The sequence below is a fragment of the Cetorhinus maximus genome, chromosome 12 (genome assembly GCF_964194155.1).
Source record: "Cetorhinus maximus chromosome 12, sCetMax3.hap1.1, whole genome shotgun sequence".
Classification (NCBI taxonomy): domain Eukaryota; kingdom Metazoa; phylum Chordata; class Chondrichthyes; order Lamniformes; family Cetorhinidae; genus Cetorhinus; species Cetorhinus maximus.
The window spans coordinates 57,443,746-57,465,398 of NC_135890.1; the positions used below are offsets into that span (position 1 = coordinate 57,443,746).

Genomic DNA, 21,653 nt, shown 5'->3' on the forward strand with positions numbered 1-21,653 from the left:
TTACAATTGTCTGTAGCTACACTCTATTGTTACTCAACCCAGAAAAAACAGAATGAAGTCCTGGGAGAAACAAGAGTCTTATTTAGGTCTTAAATAGACAGAAACAAACAGGTTTCTAGCTCATCTCAATCTGCCTTCAGTGGTGGAATTTACTGTAAAAGTAATAGTGGGTCCTGTGTCTATGGGTCATGTGTGTGTGGGACTTAATTGAATTAAAGGCAGCTGGTCTGAAGGCTTTGATTATCAGAAGATAAGGTAGGTTTGAAATGTTAAGTAGGTATGTTTTAGAATGTGAGGTGTAAAGGGAACATTTGCATTTTTAAATAAGCCAGACTAGCTTGAAGGAGGAGCAGTTCAGTTCAAAATAATTAAAATTGTCTCAAAGCTGATAAGAATGAGATGAAATTAGAAAATCTTATTTTAAAATTTTATTATGTAAACACAGCATGGCAATGAACTGTTAAACAGGGTTGTTGCATTCCATGGTTGTAAGGGACTTCACTTTTACGTGCAAGACTGCTTCTAAACAGCTCAAACATGAAAGTATCGCATACAATTGAAACCACTGGGATGCATCAGTAGCTGAGGCAATTCCAGAGATGAAAGTCCATTATCTGTCTTTTGGGGGATTAGGTTTAATCCTCCGCCTGTGGTACCTTTAAACAAAAGGGAGACAGTTTAATTCCTTCGCCATGGATCAGCAAACTATGCATATACACATAACATGTTCTGACACTTCCATCGTTAAACCTTCTCATTAATGATTCTTATAAACACTAAACTTCCATTAACTGAAAACAGTATGTGGATTAAATGAGTGAATAAAGCTAGGCGGATGGTTTTTAATGGGGAAGTGTGAGGTCTTCCACTTTGGACTAAAATGGATCAGAATATTTTCTAAATGGCAATAAGAAGCTAGGAACTGTGGAGGAGCAAAGAGATTTAGGGGTCCAAGCAGAGAAATCACTAAAAGCCAGTGGATAGGTACAAAAAGTCATTAAAAGGCTAATGGAATGTTGGCCTTTACTTCAAGAGGGCTACAAGTTGTGTTACTATTGTACAGAACTCTGGTTAAATCCCTCTAGAATACTGCATTCAGTTCTGGGCTGAATACCTGAGAAATATAAAAACAAAAAGCTAAAAGCTACTGCGGACGCTGGAAATCCAAAACAAAAACAGAATTACCTGGAAAAACTCAGCAGGTCTGGCAGCATCGGTGGAGAAGAAATCAGTTAACGTTTCGAGTCTTCATGACCCTTCGGCAGAACTGAAGCCAGAACTGAAGCCAGAGGCTTCAGTTCTGCCGAAGGGTCATGAAGACTCGAAACGTTAACTGATTTCTTCTCCACCGATGCTGCCAGACCTGCTGAGTTTTTCCAGGTAATTCTGTTTTTGTAGCTGAGAAATATACTGGTCTTGGAGGGGTTGCAGCACAGATTCACCAGAATGGTACCAAAGCTAAAACGGTGAAATTATGAAGAAAAAGTTGCAAAGACTATTTTTTATTCCCTTAAATATAGAAAATTAAGGTGATATAATTGTTGTGTTTAAGAAAATTAAGAGATTTGATAGAATAGATGGAGAGAAACCATGGGAAAGTCCAAAACAAGGGGATATAACCTTAAAATTAGAGCTAGGGCTTTCAGGGGTGTTGTTTAAAGCACTTCCTCACACAAAGGGTTTTGGGAATATGGAATTTTCTCTCCCAAAAAGCTGTTGAGGCTGGGAGTCAATTGAAAAATTTAAAACTGAGATTCATATATTTTTGTTAGATAAGGGTCTTAAGGGTTACGGAGCAAAGACAGGTAATTAGAGTTAAGATTTGGATCAGCTATGATCTAAATTAAATGGTAGCACAGATTTGGAGGGGACTGAATGACCTCCTTCTGCTCCCATGTTCCTATATGACTGATCAATAAAAGATCAAAAGAAGAGTAGCACAATGTAGTTCAAATGTGTGGAGTGAATAAACTGACACCAATGGAAGGCAAGCCAGAGCTTCCCCTTACAGCAATATTAGGATGGGAAGAGGAGCAGGAGTTACAAATATGTGAGCTTAGTCTTCTCATATTGGTGTGCAAAATACTCTACTCACCTGCAAGGATTGGGATTGATTTCTACAGGTGAATATGGCTTTTAAGTTTAGATGTGGTTTTATGAAATATTTCTCAAATACTGAAACCAAACATGTTTGTGTGAATATTCCACTGAGCTGCATAAATAATACTTACTGCCCAACAGGATACCAGCGGTGCTTTGTTGTATAGAACATTTTACTGAGTTCTTCAATTGTAGGAGCCTGTTTATCACGCAATACTTCTTTATCCAACCTGGCCTTTAGAACTTGGTCATGAGTCTCCTCTTTGTTCTCTACAGGGGAAGGTCTTGAAATGGGCTGCAAAACAGAGTGCAAATCGAATCTGGGAATGGCCATCATCTTAGTTTTAACATTTGGCCGATAAAGGAGTAGGTTACAAGTTGCTTTCAAGGACCCTATTTTATTGATAAAAAGAACATAAAAGAAATTGCAAAGACCATTACTCAAATACTCAGGTCTCTGTTGATCCCATGCCTTTAGCTGCCAAGCCTCATTCTTGAATTCCCTCCCTAAATGCCACGTTTCCACTTCCGTTTCTTTCTTATTATTTACTCCTTTGACTAAGATTTTGGTTATCCCTTTGGCTCATGACCATTCTTGTCTGATTATGCTTCAATAAAGCTGTGGGATATTTTTGGGGTATAAATACACATTGTAAATGTTGCTCCATAGGGTTCCCAGGACGTGCACAACAACTTGAGCTGGTCACCTATTTTCCCCACTGTCCCTTTGAGAGAAAGCATTCCCTCTCGGTTTCTTCCCAGCAGAGCTGCTGTTAACAGAATTCACCATATGGGGAACAATGGTACTGAGACTAGGAAGCTCTGAAACTTGAAGCCATATTAAGCAATGCAGAAACTAAACACTGATAGAAACATCTGTTGCACACTTCAATGCAGAGAAAGTTAGAAATATGAGAAATTGACATTTATTTTTCTCCAAATGAAGCTGCAACTTCAGTCTCCAAATGTAATGTTTTGTGTTCAGCATATTTATCCCCCCTAAAATAGCCAATACTCCTTTGCTTTCACCAGTGTTGTATGGAACCCATTACACCACAAAAGGCAATCAGCCAGACTGACCACTTTCAGATATCTACCACAGCCTCCTTGGCTGGTCTGCTGGGAAGTGAACAATAAGATGTCACCAATGACATACTCATTCAGAGGACAGAAATCAAGTACAGCGTGTCAAACGTGCATCCTCCCAGTCTTTAGCACGAGGTATTAATACTTCAGAGCACCAAAAGTGAGAAGGGTCTCCTCTATTTCCTGTTAACTTTACTATTGTCTGATTACAACAATGGGACAAAAATACATAGATTATTGTGTGTTTGGCTCATTATGGTACATCGCGATTAAAACTCATCTCATCAGGAATGATTAATGAGTGCCCAGTAATACTAAGCCTACAAACTGTCAAAAATATACATAATTGCAACATGAATTCTGCAACTCAGACTTCCACAAAAACCCTCAATGTGAGAATCCATAGAGTGCTCGGTTCTACCTTGGTGTGTTCATACGGGATGTCCACTGACGGGTGGTAACAGACTATTGTCTGCCCATCTGATGTCATTGCAAGTTCAACTTTGCTGTCAAAAGATGGAAGCTGTTTCAGTAATTTAATTTAAAAGCTGCCATACATGGATGTGATCAATCAGGAATGTAGTTACTCACCAGTTGTAATCATTGGGAAGAGCAGCATACGTAGACTTGTGACAAATACAACCCCCATCTCCACCTGCACAAGATAATACGGCTCAGATTTAGTCACTCACACCATTATCACAAAGACATCTTCATTCAGTATCTTACGATTGTGAAAAAATAATTTTAAAGAAACAAAATATTGCATTTCTCTAGTGCTTTCCAAAAACAAAAAAAATACATTTGGAGACTGAACGTTCAACTTCATTTGTCCATATAGCCAATGAAGTACTCCTGAAGTGTATTCACTGTTGTAATGTAGGAAATGTGGCAGCCAAGTTGGGCACAGCAACCTCTCACAAACAGCAACATGATAATGAGGTGATGATGTTTTTGCTTGAGGGATAAACATTGGCCAGGACACCAGGGATAACTCCCCTGCTCCAGAGAATATAAATTCAAACCCATCATGACAGTTTGAGAATTTAAATTCAGGTTTAATAAAGCTGCTGTCAGTAAACATGACAATGAAACAGATTGTCATAAAAACACAACTGGTTCACTGATGGCATTTAGGGAGGAAACCTGCAGTTTTTACCTGGTCTGACCTTTATATGACAAAGCAATTGACGCTATGTGGCCCGGCAAGTCACCCCACTGTATAAAACTGCTATCTGCAGTTCAAAAAGGTGGCTCACTACCACCTTCTCAGGGCAATTGTGTATTGGCAATAAATGCCGACCTTGTTAGCAATACCTACATCTCGAAAATGAGATGTAGAGAAAGAGAATGTTGGAGAAGAGGACATCAAATAACTGCTAGAAATAGCAAGATCTTTTTAACCTATATTAACAGTCAGGGCCATTAAAGACTTTATGGAGTTGTTGTAAGGATTTCTCTGGGCAGGTTTGGGAGACTCCAAGCAGATGGCAAGGTTTCAAATGGTTACTTTGCATCGGTCTTCACTGGTGTTGATGCTGAAATAGAAATTGTCAGACTAAATGCAGATATAGGTCCTGGCTTAAATGAGGAATCTTAAAACAGACTTCTGGCCCTGATGACATTAACTTGAGGTGGGGTTGTCAACCCTCCAGGATTGGTCTGCAGTCTCCAGGAATTGAAGATCAATCTCTCAGACACTGTTATGTGAAACCCTGGAGAAAAATCATCAAGATATAAAAAAAAGATTTTGTTTTGTCATTTCCTTTGGACGTTTCTCTTTACCAGATATAAAAATATTGAAAATGGGAAAAAAGGCTGTTTGACACACAGTCAAGCATCATCCAATTTGGTAATGAGTCTTTTTGTTTTCCAACCGGCGTAGGAAGGCAGTACGTCACAAGGATGGATGTGTTGGCCGACTAATCACTGGAGTGTGGGGCAAGTCATGCGATTAAACCTCTAGGAATAAAGTTAAATGCAGTTGGTAACCCTAACTTGAGGGTGCTCAAAGATGTGGGGTATGTGCTGTGCTCCCCTTGCTCATATATTTAACTGCTCGGAGACTTAGTGCAATGTATTGCATTGGACATTTTAGAAGATGTCCAGGCTGTGAATCTAAGAGAAGAAACAGGAATGCCAGCAGAACAGGAGTTTAACAGAGGAGGTGGTGACATAGTGGTATTGTCACTAGATGAGCAATCCAGAGGACCAGAAGTGGGAATGTTTGCTGATGAATGCACAATGTTCAGCACCATTCGAGACTCCTCAGATACTGAAGCAGTCCATGTCCATATGCAGCAAGACCTGGACAACATTCAGGCTTGGGCTGATAAGTGACAATAAAATTTGTGCCACACAAATGCCAGACAATGACCATCTCCAACAAGAGAGAATCTAACCATCTCCCCTTGACATTCAATGGCATTACCATCACTGAATCTCCCACTATCAACACCCTGGGGGGGGTTACCATTGACCAGAAACTGAACTGGACCAGCCATATAGATACCATGGCTACAAGAGCAGGTCAAAGTCTGTGAATTCTGCAGAGAGTAACTCACGTCCCCAAAGCCTGTCCACCATCTACAAGGCATAAGTCAGGAGTGTGATGGAGTACTCTCCATTTGCCTGATTAAGTGCGGCTCCAACAACACTCAAGAATCTCAACACTATCCAGGACAAAGCAGCCCACTTGATTGGCATCCTGTCCATCACAATAAATATTCACTCCTTCAACCACTGATGCACAGTGGCAGCAGTGTGTACCATCTACAAGATGTACTGCAGTAACTCATTCAGGCTTTTTCAACAGCACCGTAAAAACATGCAACCTTGACCACCTAGAAGGACAAGGGTGGCAGATGCATAGGAACACCACCAACTGAAAGTTTCCTCCAAATCACACACTATCCTAACTTGGAAGTAAATTGCTGTTCCTTCACTGTCGCTGGGTCAAAATCCTGGAGCTTCCTTCCTAACAGCACTGAGGATGTACCTACACCACATGGACTGCAGCGGTTCAAGAAGACAGCTCACCACCACCTTCTCAAGGCAATTAGGGATGGACAATAAATGCTGGCCTAGCCAGCGACATCCACATCCCACGAACATTTAAAAAAGAGCAAAGGATGGAATAGATAATTGGTTTGGACACAGAACAGGAAGGGGGAATAAAGTGGCGGGGACCAAGGAGAGGAGGAATGGTAAATTAGACTGGGCGATAAAGCAGCACATTACCACTAAAAATGTGAGGGAGAAGGGAATAGAGAGCTATGCTGATAAGAATTCGATGAGGAAAGATGGGAGGAAGCTCAAGTGGAGCATAAACAACAGAATAGACTGGTTAGACAGAATGGCCTATGTTGGCTATTCTAAACAATTCTATGTAATACATGCATGTGACTGAATCGCTGAAGAATTCTATTAAAAAACTATCCTGTACAGCAATGAGTTGCTGATAACTATCTACAACTTGCAATAAATCATGATAAATATGTCACAGGTGCCTCATTTATACTGGAGAGAAACTCCATTTCAATGCCAAGGTGCTGCATAGACACTAAGTTATTGCTTTAACTGCCTGGCCCCAATTATGTATCCTTCATTAGACACCAGTCATACTCCACCTCAGTTGCTCACCAGGATGATTCACAGACCCTTTGGTTCCTTGAGTGATGCCGAAGCCAATCGCATCCACCGACAACCATTTTTGCTCCCAATCCTACTTTGTTCTGTTCCCTGATCTCTTCTCCCATTATACCGCTTTGATGTCATTTTCTGCTGTCCTTCAGTTGAAGAATCACAGTCTACCTTTCCTCCTGGCTCCATATGTTTTCACAGTTCACCTCAAACTCTCACTTTCCTTCCTCTCTTCATTATAGGGTTCTCTCTTGTCCTCACCTTCTATAGCACCGACTCCTGCCAGATTGATCCACCCAAAAGTCTCTTCCTCTATTTCCCTTCACAATACACTCAATCTTTCTTCAATCACTGCTGGTTGCCTTATCACTGGTACGTATTCTGACATGTAGCAACCATGATACTTGAATGTTCTCCTCTTTCCACCCACCAGAACCCTAAAAAGTGAGTTATGATTATACAGAAAGAGGCTACTCGGCCCATCAAGTCCATGTTTGCTTCTTGTAGAGCAATTAGTGAGTCCCATTCCCAAACTATCCCTGTAGCCCTACAAATTTACTTCCCTCAACTGCCCATCAATTTCATTTTGAAATCATTCATCGTCACAGAAAGTCAACATGCAGGTACAACAAGAATTAGGAAAGCAAATGATTATTTTAGCCTTTAGTACAAAGGGATTAGTGTATAAGAGTAAAGATGTCTTACTACTATTGTATAGGGCCTTGATAAGACCACACCTAGAGTCCTGTGTACAATTTTGGTCTCCTTACCTGTGGAAGGATATACTTACCTTATAGGGAGTATGCCAATGGTTCAGTAGACTGATTCCTGGGATGAGGGGAGTGTCCTGTGAGAACACATGTAGGCCTATATTCCCTAGAATTTACAGGAATAGGAGGTGATTTTATTGAATCTGATCTACAAGGGAGTCAAGGATTATGGGAGGCAGTTAAGGCCACATCAGATCAGCCACGATCTTACTGAATTGTGGAACAGGCTTGAGCGGCCTGCTCCTATTTCTTCTGATCTGATGAAATACATTAAATTCTTAAGGGACTTGACAAAGTGAAAGTAGGGAGGATGTTTCCCCTGCCCACTTCCTCCAACCTAATTACAGTACATTTGATGTTTATGATGCATATCCTCTACATTAAGATGATCAACTCCTTGACTGGTACGAAGTCTGAGATTGGAGTTTCTCTTTCTTCTTGCCTTAAAGGAAACGTGCCATCGACACATCACTTAAGTCAATGAAGCGCAATGGCACAAGATACAAAATACTTGCTGTGCAAGTTGCAGCGTGCTCATCTAACCAGGTCTCGACAAAAATATTCCGTACAAGATTGAGACTTGTGGGTTCCATGTAATTTTCTCAGAAAAGACAATGTTGAGACCAGAGGACTCCCAAGATGGTAAGTATGTTTCTTGCTGGCCTTGCAGAATGATTTCTTGACATTCTATTGTTTCACATGGGTGACCAGTCCTGGAACAACAGTGCAAATTCCAGCCTCTCCCCACCCTGACCAGTGCAACAAAGGACAGTGACTACTGTAAGTTGAACTGATGAATGCCATATGCACAGGTAATTGTGATCAACCATGAGAAGGATATTGGTGATCATGGAGCCTGCGTGCCCCTTTCTGGGTGATGGCTGAAAGGATGGGCTTCGTGGCTGTTTTAGTGACCAATAATCTTTCACTTCTGCATCCGAAGTCGCAAATAAAATGAAGCTAGAACCCTCTAGCCACTCATTCACTCCTCCCTCAAATTTGCGTATCCTCCTGCTGCTTCCCTTTGCTCCACTTCTTTTTAAATACCGTGCCTCTCACATTCTGAAGCATCACATTCCATATACCGATCAAATGTTCTCAAGAAATGTTCTATCCACAGATGTCAACTGACTGGCTTCCAACGTTTTACTTCCCCCATTTCCCAAAGTTTGGCACCTATCCTGAATCAACATCACCAACTGGCTGGGGTATGTGTGCCCCCATGCTGTGGACAAAAGGATGGGAGCACTCACACATTATGGTGAGTCATGCTATGAGGAGCCCCTACCATCTGTTGTTCAGTGAGGGTTCAAACCTGCAATTATCTTTTAACTGATGACTAATTCGGAGGAAAAGCACAGACACGATGACCGAACGGCCTCCTCCTGCGCTGTGTGATTCTATGATAGGCGGGAGGTTGAAACCGAATTGATTCTTTCTTGCATACGCAAAGGACTCTCAGAGCATAATGGTGTTGGCTACAGACCGTGTCTGTTAAGAAAGTCTTTGTAGTCTTCTGCATGTTAACAGCAAGTCTTATTAACTACTTGTAGCTATATACATATATACAGTAAAAAAGTACAAACACTTCTCTAGCCAACATCACACAGACCCTAGCTCTGGGTCATGTGCCTTCTTACATCACTGCATGGGTGGTACTGTACTCAGTCCCATTTTAACCCTGTACTTACCAGACCCTTATGCTACAAGTATCTCTAACCTAACTTTTAAAAAGCATTTCTCAATATAGGTAACATTGGAAAGGCAGCATTTATTATCCATCCTCAGTTGCCCTCAGAGCACTAGGAGCCAACCACATAGTATGAGATTAGGATCGCATGTAGGTTAGACCAGGTAGAATGGCAGCTTCCCTTCCCCAGAGGGATATCAGTGAACCAGTTGTGTTTTTACATCTTTCCTGATCATTCATTCAGTTACTCAGCCACAAATGACCAGATCTATTGAATTTGATATCACAACTTGCCAGAGGGACTTGTAGTCCAATGGATCACATTTAGCTTAGTTTAATGGAAGGATGGTTTTACTCAGGATTCTACTATTATTTGGGGCGGTTACACAAATGGTTTTCTCACAGTCAGAAATCTTCCCAAAAATTTTGAACATCGAACATTGGAGAAAATTCTCCAATAGAACATTGGATAATGATGGTAGAGGCTCCAATTTCTTTCCATCACATGGCTGACCAGGAATCTCTCCCACTCTTACTGCATGCCATTGGCGTACGCTGGAAGGATTTACAAGTTGAAAAGCTGGCATTTATTGCAAGGGGAATGGAACATAAAAGTAGGGAAGTTTTACTGCAGCTGTACAGGGCCCTGGTGAGACCAAATCTGGAGTAGTATACAGTTTTGGTCTCCTTTATTGAAAAAGAAATAAATGAGTTAGAAGCAGTTCAGAGAAGGTTCACTCAACTCATTCCTGGGAAGAAGGGCTTATCTTAAGAAAGGTTGAACATGTTGGGCCTATACCTGTTGGAGTTTAGAAGAATGAGGGGTGATCTAACTGAAACAGATAAAATCGTGAGGGGACTTGATAGGGTGGATACCAAGGTGGTCTCCCCTCTAGTGGGGGAGACTAGAACTGCATACAAACATATGAATTAGGAGAAGAGGCCACTCAGCCCCTTGAGCCTGCTCCGCCATTCAATAGGATCATGGCTGATCTAATTTTAACCTCAACTTCACATTCCTGTTTACCCCCGATAGCCTTTCACCCACTTGCTTATCAAGAATCTATCTACTTCTGCCTTAAAGGTATTCAAAGACTCTGTCTGAACCACATTTTGAGGAAGAGAATTCCAAAGTTTCACAACCCATTGAGAGAAAAAAAATCCTCATCTCTGTCCTAAATGGGTGATCCCTTATTTTTAAACAGTGACCCCTGGTACCAGATTCTCCTACAAGAGGAAACATCCTTTCCACATCCACCCTGTCAAGACCCCTCAGGATCTTTATATATTTCAATTAAGTTACCTCTTACTCTTCTAAACTCCAGCGGATACAAGCCTAGCCTGTCCAACCTTTCCTCATAAGACCATTCCAGGTATTAATCTAATAAACCTCTTCTGAACTGCTTCCAATGCATTTACATCTTTCCTTAAATAAGGAGACCAATACTGTACACAGTATTCCAGATGTGGTCTCACCAATGCCCTGTATAACTGAAGAATAACCTCTCTACTCTTGTATTCAATTCCCCTCACAATAAATGATAATATTCTATTAGCCTTGCTAATTACTTGCTGCACCTGCATACTAACCTTTTGTGATTCATACACTAGGACACCCAGATCCCTCTGCTTCTCAGAGCTCTGCAATCTCTCACCATTTAGATAATATGCTTCTTTTCTATTCTTCCTGCCAAAATGGACAATTTCACATTTTCCCACATTATACTCCATTTGTCAGATCTTTGTTCACTCACTTAACCTATTTATATCCTTTTGTAGCCTCCTTGCATCCTCTTCAGGACTTACTTTCCTACCTATCTTTGTGTCATCAACAAATTTAGCAACCATAGCATTGGTCCCTTCATCCAAAACATTTATTTAAATTGTAGAGTTGAGACCCCAGCATTGATCCCTGTGGCACACCACTCGTCATATCCTGACAACCAGAAAATGACCCATTGATGCCTACTCTCTGTTTCCTGATTGCTAGCCAATCTTCTATTCATGCCATATGTTACCCCCTACACCATGAGCTTTTATTTTCCACAATAAACCTTTGATGAGGCACCTTATCAAATGCCTTCTGAAAATCTAAGCACAGTACATCCACCAGGGGACACAGTTGAAGAATAAGAAGCCTCCCTTTTAAGGTGGAGAGGAGGAGATTTTTTTTCTCCCAGAGGGTCGTTAGTCTGTGGAATTCACTTCTCCAGTAAACAGTGGAGGCTGGGTCACTGGACTTATTCAAGGCTGAGTTAAATTTTTGATGGACAACAGAGTTGAGGGTTATTGGGGGCAGACAAGAAAGTGGAATTAAGACCACAACCAGATCAGCCATGATTTTATTGAATGGTCGAGCGTGCTCGAAGAGCTGAATGGTCTACCCCTGCTTTCCCAAGTTGATAATCAACCTGTTATGAAACGCACCTTTCTTACCCATCAAATCCTGGAGGGAGACTTGAAGCTTCAGGCTCAGTGGGAGGGACACTACCACTGTGCTACAAGATCTCCACCAACCACTCACTGTGTAAAAAAAATGTTTTTTAATGTCACCTTTGGTTCTTTTGCCAATCCCCCTAAATGTGTTCCCTCTGGTTCTTGACCCTTCCACCAAAGGGACTGTTTCTATCTACTCTGTCTAGACCCCTCATGATTTTGAACACCTCTATCAAATCTCCCCTCAACTTTCTTAAAGGAAAACAATCCTAGTTTCTCTAATCTATCCAAATAACTGAAGTCCCTCATTCCTGGAAACCTTCTCGTAAATCTTTTCTGTATTCTCTGAAGCCTTCACATCCTTCCTAAAGTGCGGTCTCTAAAATTGGGCACAATGCTCCAGCTGAGGCCAAACCAGTGTTTTATAAAGGTTCACCGTATACTCTCTCCTCACTCTCACTGATAAACTTAAATTAATGGTCTAACGTCACTGATTCCCCAACAGGTGAAGCAATTTTTCACTATCCATATTATCAAAACTTTCGTAACTTAAAATCTCTACTAAATCTTTTTCAACCTCCTATGTTCCAGTGAAAATAGTCCCACATTTAGACGTCTCACCTCACGTCTTTACTTTCTCACCCTGGCTTCATCCTGATGAATGAGTTTTAACCCCATATTCAGTTGTTTGACTCCATGGACAATGAGTTTTTAACACCCATATTCAGTTACTGTTTGACCCCAGGGATGGAGAGTTTTTAACCCCATATTCAGTTACTGTTTGACCCCAGGGATGGAGAGTTTTTAACCCCATATTCAGTTACTGTTTGACCCCAGGGATGGAGAGTTTTTAACCCCATATTCAGTTACTGTTTGACCCCAGGGATGGAGAGTTTTTAACCCCATATTCAGTTACTGTTTGACCCCAGGGATGGAGAGTTTTTAACCCCATATTCAGTTACTGTTTGACCCCAGGGATGGAGAGTTTTTAACTCCCATATTCAGTTACTGTTTGACCCCAGGGATGGAGAGTTTTTAACTCCCATATTCAGTTACTGTTTGACCCCAGGGATGGAGAGTTTTTAACCCCATATTCAGTTACGGTTTGACCCCAGGGATGGAGAGTTTTTAACCCCATATTCAGTTACTGTTTGACCCCAGGGATGGAGAGTTTTTAACTCCCATATTCAGTTACTGTTTGACCCCAGGGATGGAGAGTTTTTAACCCCATATTCAGTTACTGTTTGACCCCAGGGATGGAGTTTTTAACCCCATATTCAGTTACTGTTTGACCCCAGGGATGGAGAGTTTTTAACTCCCATATTCAGTTACTGTTTGGCCCCAGGGATGGAGAGTTTTTAACCCCATATTCAGTTACTGTTTGACCCCAGGGATGGAGAGTTTTTAACCCCATATTCAGTTACTGTTTGACCCCAGGGATGGAGAGTTTTTAACCCCATATTCAGTTACTGTTTGACCCCAGGGATGGAGAGTTTTTAACTCCCATATTCAGTTACTGTTTGACCCCAGGGATGGAGAGTTTTTAACTCCCATATTCAGTTACTGTTTGAGCCCAGGGATGGAGTTTTTAACCCCATATTCAGTTACTGTTTGACCCCAGGGATGGAGAGTTTTTAACTCCCATATACAGTTACTGTTTGACCCCAGGGATGGAGAGTTTTTAACCCCATATTCAGTTACTGTTTGACCCCAGGGATGGAGAGTTTTTAACTCCCATATTCAGTTACTGTTTGACCCCAGGGATGGAGTTTTTAACCCCATATTCAGTTACTGTTTGACCCCAGGGATGGAGAGTTTTTAACTCCCATATTCAGTTACTGTTTGAGCCCAGGGATGGAGTTTTTAACCCCATATTCAGTTACTGTTTGACCCCAGGGATGGAGAGTTTTTAACTCCCATATACAGTTACTGTTTGACCCCAGGGATGGAGAGTTTTTAACCCCATATTCAGTTACTGTTTGACCCCAGGGATGGAGAGTTTTTAACCCCATATTCAGTTACTGTTTGACCCCAGGGATGGAGAGTTTTTAACCCCATATTCAGTTACGGTTTGACCCCACGGATGGAGAGTTTTTAACCCCATATTCAGTTACTGTTTGACCCCAGGGATGGAGAGTTTTTAACCCCATATTCAGTTACTGTTTGACCCCAGGGATGGAGTTTTTAACCCCATATTCAGTTACTGTTTGACCCCAGGGATGGAGAGTTTTTAACTCCCATATTTAGTTACTGTTTGACCCCAGGGATGGAGTTTTTAACCCCATATTCAGTTACTGTTTGACCCCAGGGATGGAGAGTTTTTAACTCCCATATTCAGTTACTGTTTGACCCCAGGGATGGAGAGTTTTTAACCCCATATTCAGTTACTGTTTGACCCCAGGGATGGAGAGTTTTTAACCCCATATTCAGTTACTGTTTGACCCCAGGGATGGAGAGTTTTTAACCCCATATTCAGTTACTGTTTGACCCCAGGGATGGAGAGTTTTTAACCCCATATTCAGTTACTGTTTGACCCCAGGGATGGAGAGTTTTTAACCCCATATTCAGTTACTGTTTGACCCCAGGGATGGAGAGTTTTTAACTCCCATATTCAGTTACTGTTTGACCCCAGGGATGGAGAGTTTTTAACCCCATATTCAGTTACTGTTTGAGCCCAGGGATGGAGTTTTTAACCCCATATTCAGTTACTGTTTGACCCCAGGGATGGAGAGTTTTTAACTCCCATATTCAGTTACTGTTTGACCCCAGGGATGGAGAGTTTTTAACTCCCATATTCAGTTACTGTTTGACCCCAGGGATGGAGTTTTTAACCCCATATTCAGTTACTGTTTGACTCCAGGGATGGAGAGTTTTTAACCCCATATTCAGTTACTGTTTGACCCCAGGGATGGAGAGTTTTTAACCCCATATTCAGTTACTGTTTGACCCCAGGGATGGAGAGTTTTTAACCCCATATTCAGTTACTGTTTGACCCCAGGGATGGAGAGTTTTTAACCCCATATTCAGTTACAGTTTGACCCCACGGATGGAGAGTTTTTAACCCCATATTCAGTTACTGTTTGACCCCACGGATGGAGAGTTTTTAACCCCATATTCAGTTACTGTTTGACCCCAGGGATGGAGAGTTTTTAACCCCATATTCAGTTACTGTTTGACCCCAGGGATGGAGAGTTTTTAACCCCATATTCAGTTACTGTTTGACCCCAGGGATGGAGAGTTTTTAACCCCATATTCAGTTACTGTTTGACCCCAGGGATGGAGAGTTTTTAACCCCATATTCAGTTACTGTTTGACCCCAGGGATGGAGAGTTTTTAACCCCATATTCAGTTACTGTTTGACCCCAGGGATGGAGAGTTTTTAACCCCATATTCAGTTACTGTTTGACCCCAGGGATGGAGAGTTTTTAACCCCATATTCAGTTACGGTTTGACCCCAGGGAAAGCTGAGTGTCTGAGCTTCCATGATGTGCGGGTCGCAGTGGGCAGTGCAGCCTGTGCCCTGACACTCAGATCGCGCTATCTTCCTCCGCAGTTGTCGGTACCTCTCACGGCCGCCGCCGCTCCGGCCCAAGTCACCAAGCGGCCGAGTGTCGGATTGACTAACGGCCGTCCCGCTGCCAGCGCCATGTTTCCCCTGACCGGAATCGGAACCCAGTGCCTGCACAAACCGGTCCGTTAGAAACCTCAGCTCGGAACACAGGTTCCCCTTCATGGTGATTGTCCCGAAAAGGGGGAGGAGCAGGAAAACACCGCTTCCTGACTGTGGGGGCTTTATATCGGATTATCCACTGGGTTAAAGAAAGAGAGGGAAATGAGGCTGATTAAGCATCAGAGGCCACATTTGGAGAGAACAATAGAACCATAGAAAGTGTTTACAAGAATGTTGCCAGGGTTAGAAAAGAGTAGCTACGAGGAGAGATTGGATAGGTTGGGGTTATTTTCCCTGGAACAAAGGAGGCTGAGAGGTGACTTGATTGAAGTGTACAAAATTATGAGGAGAATAGGATATTCTGAGTGGATTATGAGTGGATAGGATAAAATTGGTTCCCTTGGCGGAGAATTCTAGAACCAGGGGACATAGATTCAAGATAAGTGGCAGAACGTGTAGGGGGGACATGAGGAAGAACGTTTTTACGCAGAGGGTAGTCGGTGTCTGGAATTCGCTGCCCAAGTTGGTGGTAGAGGCAGAAACTTTAAACTCTTTTAAAAAGTACCTGGATCTGCACCTAAAGTGCGGTAAACTGCAGGGTTATGGGCCAGGTGCAGGAAGGTGGGATTATAAAGGGCAAAACAAAAACAGAATTACCTGGAAAAACTCAGCAGGTCTGGCAGCATCGGTGGAGAAGAAATCAGTTGACGTTTCGAGTCCTCACGACCCTTCGGCAGAACTGAAGTATAGTTAGGAGAGAGGTGAAATATAAGCTGGTCTAAGGTGGGGGGCGGGGGGAGAGAGAAGTTGAGGGTGGGGTGGTTGTGGGGATAAGCAAGCAGTGAGAGGAGAAGATAATCAAAAGGATCAAAGAGGTGTTGAAGGTGGTGATATTATCTAAGAAAACTGCTAATTAAGAATGGAAGGCAGGATACTCAAGGTACAGCTCTAGTGGGGGTGGGGTGGAAAGACTAACAAAGTTTTAGTTTTAGATTTAAAAATAATGGAAATAGGTGGGAAAAGAAGAATCTATATAAATTATTGGAAAAAAAGGGGGGAGGGGGGAGAAACGGGGTGGGGATAGGGGGAGGGGGAGTTTAAGATCTAAAGTTGTTGAATTCAGTATTCAGCCCGGAAGGCTGTAAAGTGCCTAGTCGGAAGATGAGGTGCAGTTCCTCCAGTTTGCGTTGGGCTTCACTGGAACAATGCAGCAAGCCAAGGACAGACATGTGGGCAAGAGAACAGGGTGGAGTGTTAAAATGGCAAGCGACAGGGAGGTTTGGGTCTTTCTTGCGGACAGACCGCAGGTGTTCTGCAAAGCGGTCGCCCAGTTTGCGTTTGGTCTCTCCAATGTAGAGGAGACTGCATTGGGAGCAACGAATGCAGTAGACTAACTTAGGGGAAATGCAAGTGAAATGCTGCTTCACTTGAAAGGAGTGTTTGGGCCCTTGGACGGTGAGGAGAGAGGAGGTGAAGGGGCAGGTGTTGCATCTTCTGTGTGAGCATGGGGAGGTGCCATAGGTGGGGGTTGAGGAGTAGGGGGTGATGGAGGAGTGGACCAGGGTGTCCCGGAGGGAACGATCGCTATGGAATGCTGCCGGGGGGGGGGTGAAGGGAAGATGTGTTTGGTGGTGGCATCATGCTGGAGTTGGCGGAAATGGCGGAGGATGATCCTTTGAATGCGGAGTCTGGTGGGGTGATAAGTGAGGACAAGGGGGACCCTATCATGTTTCTGGGAAGAAGGAGAAGGCGTGAGGGTGGATGCGCGGGATATGGGCCGGACACGGTTGAGGGCTCTGTCAACGATCGTGGGTGGAAAACCTCGGTTAAGGAAGAAGGAAGACATGTCAGAGGAGCTGTTTTTGAAGGTAGCGTCATCAGAACAGATGCGACGGAACTTACTGCACTCCATTCTCTCAGGTCCAACCCCAACATTGTCATCAAACCCGCTGACAAGGGTGGTACTGTTGTTGTCTGGCGCACTGACCTCTACCTTGCGGAGGCTGAGCGTCAACTCACAGACACTTCCTCCTACCTCTCCCTGGACCATGACCCCACCACAGAACATCAAGCCATTGTTTCCAGGACTGTCACTGACCTCATCTCCTCTGGAGATCTTCCTCCCACAGCTTCCAACTTGATAGTCGCCCAACCTCGGACGGCCCGCTTCTACCTCCTACCCAAAATCCACAAACAGAACTGTCCTGGCAGACCGATCGTGTCAGCCTGTTCCTGCCCCACGGAACTCATTTCTCGTTATCTTGACTCCCTTCTCTCTCCCCTTGTCCAGTCCCTTCCCACCTACATCCGTGATTCCTCTGACACCTTACGTCACATCAACAATTTCCAGTTCCCTGGCCCCAACCGCTTCCTCTTCACCATGGATGTCCAATCCCTCTACACCTCCATTCCCCACCAGGATGGTCTGAGGGCCCTTAGCTTCTTCCTTGGACAGAGGCCCGAACAATCACCATCCACCACTACTCTTCTCCGTCTGGCTGAACTTGTTCTCACACTGAACAATTTCTCCTTTAACTCCTCTCACTTCCTCCAAATAAAAGGTGTGGCTATGGGTACCCGCATGGGCCCCAGCTATGCCTGTCTCTTTATGGGGTATGTGGAACATTCCTTGTTCCAGTCTTACTCCGGCACCCTCCCACAACTCTTTCTCCGGTACATCGATGATTACTTCGGTGCTGCTTCATGCTCTCGTCGGGACCTGGAAAAATTTATTAATTTTGCTTCCAATCTCCACCCCTCCATCATTTTCACATGGTCCATCTCTGACACTTCTCTTCCCTTCCTTGACCTCTCTGTCCCAATTTCTGATGATAGACTGTCCACCAATATCCATTACAAGCCTACAGACTCCCACAGCTACCGTGACTACAGCTTCTCACACCCGCTTCCTGTAAGGACTCCACCCCATTCTCTCAGTTCCTTCGCCTCCGTCGCATCTGTTCTGATGACGCTACCTTCAAAAACAGCTCCTCTGACATGTCCTCCTTCTTCCTTAACCGAGGTTTTCCACCCACGGTCGTTGACAGGGCCCTCAACTGTGTCCGGCCCATATCCCGCGCATCCACCCTCACGCCTTCTCCTCCTTCCCAGAAACATGATAGGGTCCCCCTTGTCCTCACTTATCACCCCATCAGCCTCCGCATTCAAAGGATCATCCTCCGCCATTTCCGCCAACTCCAGCATGATGCCACCACCAAACACATCTTCCCTTCACCCCCCCGGCGGCATTCCGTAGGGATCGTTCCCTCCGGGACACCCTGGTCCACTCCTCCATCACCCTCTACTCCTCAACCCCCACCTATGGCACCTCCCCATGCCCACGCAGAAGATGCAACACCTGCCCCTTCACCTCCTCTCTCCTCACCATCCAAGGGCCCAAACACTCCTTTCAAGTGAAGCAGCATTTCACTTGCATTTCCCCTAAGTTAGTCTACTGCATTCATTGCTCCCAATGCGGTCTCCTCCACATTGGAGAGACCAAACGCAAACTGGGCGACCGCTTTGCAGAACACCTGCGGTCTGTCCGCAAGAAAGACCCAAACCTCCCTGTCGCTTGCCATTTTAACACTCCACCCTGTTCTCTTGCCCACATGTCTGTCCTTGGCTTGCTGCATTGTTCCAGTGAAGCTCAACGCAAACTGGAGGAACAGCACCTCATCTTCCGACTAGGCACTTTACAGCCTTCCGGGCTGAATACTGAATTCAACAACTTTAGATCTTAAACTCCCCCTCCCCCCATCCCCACCCCGTTTCTCCCCCCTCCCCCCCTTTTTTTCCAATAATTTATATAGATTCTTCTTTTCCCACCTATTTCCATTATTTTTAAATCTAAAACTAAAACTTTGTTAGTCTTTCCACCCCACCCCCACTAGAGCTGTACCTTGAGTATCCTGCCTTCCATTCTTAATTAGCAGTTTTCTTAGATAATATCACCACCTTCAACACCTCTTTGATCCTTTTGTCTGTGACATATTTTGATTATCTTCTCCTCTCACTGCTTGCTTATCCCCACAACCACCCCACCCTCAACTTCTCTCTCCCCCCGCCCCCTACCTTAGACCAGCTTATATTTCACCTCTCTCCTAACTATACTTCAGTTCTGCCGAAGGGTCGTGAGGACTCGAAACGTCAACTGATTTCTTCTCCACCGATGCTGCCAGACCTGCTGAGTTTTTCCAGGTAATTCTGTTTTTGTTTTGGATTTCCAGCATCCGCAGTAGCTTTTAGCTTTTTGTTTTTATCTCTGTGTTTAGAAAGGGCACCTTGGTGTCCTTGGGCTGGCATGGACAAGATGGGTCGAATGGCCTCCTTCTGTGCTGTAGCTTTTCTATGGTTCTAACATAAACTCCTTTTGGTTTAAAATATTGGCGAAATCTCATTTAAAAATAAACAGAATCAGTCTCACTCTTTTGGGAAAGGGATGGGCTGGGTTATTGAGATGTAGAGGGAAGGGGTGAGAGGGTAACGACTGATGTCCATACAAGGTACATCATATTTCATTGAGAGCGAGAATACTTCTTGCACATGTTTTTGTTTGCATCAGTTAGTTTATGTTTCTGTTCTGGGTGGTCGTATTTAGGTTCTTTTGTGACTTTGGTGAAGCCAATGACACTTCACTGGCTTGAAGCACCAGTGAAAAGTTAACGAGCGAGTGGCCTGGTGCTTGATTTAAAAAAGGCATTTGTTGGATAATATAAAAGACCATTTGAGACAGACTAGATAGGGTCAGGTGGCAAAGCAACAATATAACATGGAAATAAATTGAGGTTGTGAAATACCAAAGGTGTGAAAATTTTGGAAAATTCAACACAGAAAACGTACAAAACAGTCGCAGATCTGGAATTCAAACTGAAATGTTGGTAATTGGAAAATATAGCTAACTGAATACCATTAACAAAATCAGCATTCAGACCAAAGGGTTGTAAAGTGCACATGAAAAAGATGAGATATTGTTCTTACTGCTTACATTGAACGCGGTTGGCACTAGCTAACAGGCCAAAGAGAAGCAGATCAGAGGAGGAAGGGGAAGGAGGTTAAATGGCAAGTCAAAAGAAGTTGAGGAACGTGCTCACAGATGAATGTTTGAGTTCAGACAAGCAGCCGTCTAATAACAAAGAAAGGACGTAATTATGTAGTACCTTTCAGGAGATCCTAAAGTACCTTACAGCCACTTTTTGAAGCGTAATAAGATAGGAATCGTGGGAATCAATTTATGTTCAAAAAGCTCCCATAAACAGGAGTATTATAATGATCAGACAAGCTGTTTTAATTTGAGAGATAAATATTGGCCAACCAGTGGGGTTAACTCCCTTGCCCTACCTGAGATAACAAGTAAGACTTTGGTTTAATGTTTCTTCTGGAAGATGGCACTTCTGAAAGTGCAGCTCAGTACTGGACTGGAGTGTCAGTCTAGATTATGGGCTCAAATTTCTGGAGCCTTCTGAAGCAGAGATGACAGTGTGATCCACAGGACCAAGCTGACACACAATAAAAGCTTGCAATCTCAGCCACACTTTTCACTATCATACCATTTATAGTATACTGTTTTATTACATAAGTCTTCCCAAAGCGTATCACATCATAGTTCTCCACATTGAACGCCATCTGCCATGCTTCTGTCCACTTCAACATCCTGTCTGTCCCTCGGCCTTTAACTATCCTCATCATGAAATACCACTTTGCAAAATTTCGTACTATCTGCAACCTTTATAATGCTGCTCACTATACCTGAGTTTAGGTCATTTATAAAAATTGCAGAGTATTCGACCCAAAACTGACCCTTGGGGAACATCCTTGCAAACCACCTCCCAGTCTGAGAAACATCCGTCCACCAGCACTCTCTGATTCCTGTCACTGAGTAAACTTTATGCCCTGTTACCACAGGAAATGGTATACAGCACAGAAACAGGCCATTCAGCCCAACTCGTCTGTGCTGGTGCGTATCTACTCCATGAGTCTCCTCCCATTCCACCTACCTCAACACAACCTTCCACCATTTCTTTCTATTCCTATTCTCTCATGTACTGATTTGAATTCCTTTTGAAAGCATTTAAGCTGTTTGCCTCAACCACTGCCTGTGATAGCGTGTTTCACATTCTAGCCATCCTGAATAAAGAAATTTCTCTATATTTCCCTTTGGGATTTATTGGTAACTGCCTTATATTTATGACCTTTAGTCTTGAATTGTCCCAAAAGTGGAAACGTTATCTTCACATGTGTCTCATCAACATATTCATAA

General features: G+C 43.3%; 1 protein-coding gene across 1 annotated transcript; it reads right to left on the reverse strand.

Moving 5' to 3' along the window:
- Positions 1–413: 413 nt before the first annotated feature.
- Positions 414–15,446, reverse strand: mrpl42 (mitochondrial ribosomal protein L42). Its single transcript, XM_078553688.1, has 5 exons — positions 15,288–15,446; positions 3,778–3,841; positions 3,608–3,692; positions 2,232–2,395; positions 414–656 (listed from the first exon to the last, which is right to left on the reverse strand). The coding sequence occupies exons 1-5, from the start codon at positions 15,370–15,372 to the stop codon at positions 611–613; spliced, it is 444 nt and encodes a 147-aa protein (XP_078409814.1). The 5' UTR covers positions 15,373–15,446; the 3' UTR covers positions 414–610.
- Positions 15,447–21,653: the final 6,207 nt, after the last annotated feature.

Bases quoted from the DNA above. Each gene is read 5' to 3' on its own strand.
- mrpl42 (XM_078553688.1), bottom strand. From the start codon at position 15,372: ATGGCGCTGGCAGCGGGACGGCCGTTAGTCAATCCGACACTCGGCCGC. The intron at 3,842-15,287 runs GTACCGACAACT...TATCTTGTGCAG, and splicing joins AGCGGCGGCGGCCGTGAGAG to GTGGAGATGGGGGTTGTATT. The intron at 3,693-3,777 runs GTGAGTAACTAC...ATCTTTTGACAG, and splicing joins CTTCCCAATGATTACAACTG to CAAAGTTGAACTTGCAATGA.